Raw genomic sequence first — 4699 nt, forward strand, 5'->3', positions numbered from 1 at the left:
AAAAAAAACGACCATTACTAATGGCAATTATTACTACTAATATCAATGAATTTAAGTAAATTTTCCAATGATACTTATCTTGATACAATTTTAGATTCACAATATATCATACATTGTGATATTCATGTTGCGGAAAAATCTTATATTTCTTCCCTTTTTTTTTTTTCTACTTAGACATTATCCATATTATCCTTATCCAATCATTTATTCACTTTACTTATTATTTTGTCACAATTGTAAACAAACCTAAACTAATTCTTATTTTCATTTTTACTTAAAATGAATTCGAATAGAATAAGCAAAACTAAACTAAAATCCTAAAAAGTACTAAAAGACCAATTTTAACATTCCATCACTTAATTACCTATCATAAATTAAACAATTATAGGACAAAAAAAAAAAGTTAGACCAAACATTACATATCAGAAATCTTGATAAAATTAAATTCACCCTATCATCCTCATCAATTCATCCCTATCAGTATTTCTAATATCCTTTACCACGTATTATACGTAAAACACGTAAATCCTCCCAAAATATACAAATATATTTTCGAGATGATAACCCATAATAAACTTCATTTTATTTCATTTAATGCTTTTTTTTTCCTTTTCTTTCTTTTTTCTTTTTTTTTGCATATTTATATGCATGTAATGTATTATGTATATAGCATTTTTTTCAAGAGTACTCTAAAATTTTATATTTTCATATAACTTGAAAAGAGAGAAAAAAAAAAACAATCGAAACAATTGAAAACTTGAAAAAGGAAAAGAAAAGAAGAACTTGGATACGAGAAAAAAGGGAGAAATTTCGAATACCGTATTAAATACAACCAAAAAAAAAAAAAAAAGAAAAAAAAAGAGAAAATGAAAAGTAGTAGTTACAATGACAAAATTATCATCACTACAACAAATTCACGAAACTCCTCCTTTCTTATTTTTTCCTTTTGTATTCGAAATTTGAATAACAAAATTTAACAAAAAAAAAAAAGAAGAAATACAAGAAAGTACTAAACAATGAATAAAAGCAATAGACAATATTTTCATCGTTATTATTACTTCTAACAAATTTTTTTTCCAAGAAATTTCTATCGTCCTTATTTGTTTTCATATCTTTTTCATTCTTTTTTTTCTTTTTTACATCTCATAATTACCATATTCTTATGAATTATCGAATTATTTAAACAACCACTTCCTTTTTCTTTTTTTTTGCTAAAGATGAAATTTCATTACACAAATTAACCAATTTAAATTTATTATCTATTCCGATAACAATCTCTTCTTCTTCTTTTAGGTCAAGTCATCATAGAACTTCCAGGCTCTTCAAAGAAGAGAGGGGGAAAAAAAAAACTTTAATTAACAACAATACCACAACATTCCCGGTATTTTCTTGAAAAGCCAAAGCAAAGATTAAAATTCACAATTCAAATACATTTTATTCACTTACAACCTATGTAATGATAACTTTTAAATGTTTATATCCCCAAAATGCTTATCCTCTAAAATCATTCATCTAAAAATATACAAGAAATTTGATCACAATTTTTTATAATTTGATTCCTCATCCTCATTCATTTCATTCCATCATCATCATCATCATCATCTCATGTCATTCTGCTCAATAATGGGCAACGTTAGAAGATGTAGTTACACAAAATAAATGAATCGAATGAAAATGAAAATAAAGAAAACCCGAAACCAACATGAAACGGTCAACTATGTATATGTACAATGACCGTTGCCGTTCGCGCACCATTTTTTTTTTTTTTTTTCTAAGCATTTAATGTTACAAAGCAAAAGAAAAAAAAAGGATAGAAAATAAAAAAAGGAAAAACTCATCCAAAGAAAAAGGAAGGAAAACGAAAACGAAAACATATGCGAAATATAATGGAAACCGTTTTTCGATATTAAAGATCAATGAGTAAAACAAACAATAACACATTAAGGTAATCAATAAATGTTTTGTATATTTTATATTATATAAAACATACATCAATAATCATTATCATATCATTATATCGTAACATTTTCATTCACAATATTTTCTGCTATTTTATTTTAATATATATATATATATAAGCTAATGGATGTAAGGAAATGTTCAGTCATATAGTATTGATGACTGAATACAAATAAAAATACCTTTTATGATAGAGGGAGGGGAGGGAGGGGGAGGGGAAAAGAAAGAAAATCAGTCCAAATTAACATTTGAGATTTCAGCATGGTTTAAATTTAACAACGTTGTTCAAATTTTAATATGTGGAATGATCGAAAAATTAAATTCGAAAAATATATAATTTTACAATGATAAAAACTATCAGACATGGAATTTCATAATACATTTAAACGTGTTAAAATGTTGCGTGTATCCATGTCAGATGATTATATGATTAAAAGGATAACAAGAAACTGAAGCAGGAAAATATTTCCATTTTGTCTATCGTTGACAAGCAGCCATACCAGCTAAAACAGCGACAGCGATACTTTCCTTTTCGGATAAATCTTTTCGTTCCTCCATCAATGAATCGATCATTAGATCTTCATCGAATAAAAATTGCTGTTGCTGTTGCTGTTTCTCATCATTGTATAACGATGAACTGGATGATGCTGGAGGTGAGGGTGGTTGCGGTTCGGGATGAGGTCGTGGATTCAACTCGGTAAATTCCAACAGTGAGGAGGTTGATTCAGCAGCTGCTGGAAGTAATGGTGATAGGCAGGTTGTTGTCTGCCTTATGGCCGAAATTTGAGGAGGAACAGATGGCGGAGGAGACAACCAATGTGATTGTGGCTGCGGTTGTTGTTGCTGCTGTTGTTGTTGGGATATCAATGAAGTATGAGCAGCAGCTGCCGCTGCCGCAATCGTTTTGAATTGTTGATGCAGATTTGCAGCTTGCTGTGCTGCTATTTGCTGTGCCAATGCAACCTGAAATGATAAAAAGGTGAAAGTCACACGATGAGAATTTGAAGGACCTAACGTAAGCCACAGACTGAATGAGATGGAACAATTATTAGATCATCTAGTCAGGTAACGAAGTATTACCTGTGCTTGCGCTTGTTGCTGCACCTGAGCTTGTAAATGCTGAATATAGGGCAACATCGCTGTAAATGACTGTGCGTTACTGATCCACGGAAATGTCGGCGATGCATTTTGTGGCTGTTGCTGTTGTTGTAATCCTAGTGCAGCAGCAAGAAGGAATGGATTTGCAGTTTGTGCGGCAGCTGCAGCAGCGATCGCTGCTGGGAGATTCCCAGTTGCAGCAGCTGCTGCCATAGCGTTTAACGGGGAAGGTGTATACGCAGGTGGAGTTGGAAGCAGCTTGTTATCAACCGTTGTTGAATGAGGTATCCTACGCTGATCGGGGAGTGAACATGGTGAGGTCAACGATCGATTAACATCCGGAACCTGAGCAATAAAAACTAAGAAAAAATTTTATTAAACACAAGATTTCACATTTCTTGAACAAGACTATAAAATCTGTGTACTCTCAACATAAAATTTCCAACTAATTTTGCATCTCATTAACTGTTCATTTCTTTAAATTAAATGTGCAACGATAAAAACAAATATAAGTTTCAAAATTGCTACAATAACTGTATTATCAATCAGAGAGAATATGTGTAATTTCAATAAAACAAGAATTAGTTGGGATATTTTACTAAGTGATCCTACTTTTTTTGTTAACGTTACATTTTCATTCCCGATGCAAATCAGAAAAAAGGCTTTTATATGCCTTAGAATGTATAAATCACGTCGTTAAATGAGAGAAAAAATTTTACGTATCGAACTATTCCATCTTTCATTTCACTGAAAAGTCTTTTCAAACGCAAAGCAAAAAATTCAAGGACAAAATTGTAGTAAATTTGCTACAAGCACTTACTTACGTGTAAAACAAGGGTATACCTGCTGAAAACTGGTATTTGATATGTGTGCAGACGGTGTATTCCGACGTAGTTCATCTTTTAACGTTTCAATATCGGTCTTACGCAAATCAGAATGTGCCGTTTGCACTACCATTTCTGGCTTTTTCTTCTGTTCAATCTGGACAGAATCTAAAATATAAAGAAAACAAAATAAAACTCGAAATTCCGACGATAATATACAGGGTAAACTTAAACTACCGTTAAATTTTACCAATCTTCAAAATGTTAATCACTGCTATCAAAGAACAACAATATCCTTAATCGTTAAACTTTCATGTTCATAAGTGTCCAAAACTAGGGAAGGTTCACCTTATGACTATGAAAGACAGACAATACGCTCGAATAAGCTTATTCAAACCTCCAAATGACACCCCAATTAAGTCTTCGTTAATATGCAGTTACATATTTGCGGATCATCAGATACATATTATCATGGGTCAAGTAATGATGTTTGTCGCGAAATAGCAGATGCTATAATGATAACATCTCTACGAGAATACTCCAAACAAAACTATAGTGATAATAGTAGTTGAAAGGAGAAATGATATAAAAATTGAGGATGAGAAGGGAAAGAAAGATACCAAACTAATCAAATGTCAAAATTAAAATACATTAAGACAACATGCCAACACAGCAGCAGTCATCATCCAATTAAACGAAAATTGTAAACCAGGTATGGATTATGCTTGAATTCAAGAAGCATATCAACTAGTAAAATAAGTTACGCTCCAATCAAAAACACAGCATATCTATAAATATTATATGATCTGCCCAAGTAT

General features: G+C 31.3%; 1 protein-coding gene across 1 annotated transcript in view; it reads right to left on the bottom strand.

Annotated features, from left to right (window-relative positions):
• Positions 1 to 2436: 2436 nt before the first annotated feature.
• Positions 2437 to 4699, bottom strand: part of LOAG_18384 (hypothetical protein) — a gene marked incomplete at both ends in the record, with an annotated part of 19704 nt that continues 17441 nt past the window's right edge. The window contains 3 exons of the mRNA XM_020451044.1: positions 2437 to 2922; positions 3040 to 3402; positions 3901 to 4049. Of these exons, the coding sequence (XP_020305210.1) occupies positions 2437 to 2922; positions 3040 to 3402; positions 3901 to 4049 (998 nt within the window). The remainder of the gene's footprint in view (positions 2923 to 3039; positions 3403 to 3900; positions 4050 to 4699) is intronic.

Source organism: Loa loa, assembly GCF_000183805.2.
Source record: "Loa loa unplaced genomic scaffold supercont3.285, whole genome shotgun sequence".
NCBI lineage: Eukaryota > Metazoa > Nematoda > Chromadorea > Rhabditida > Onchocercidae > Loa > Loa loa.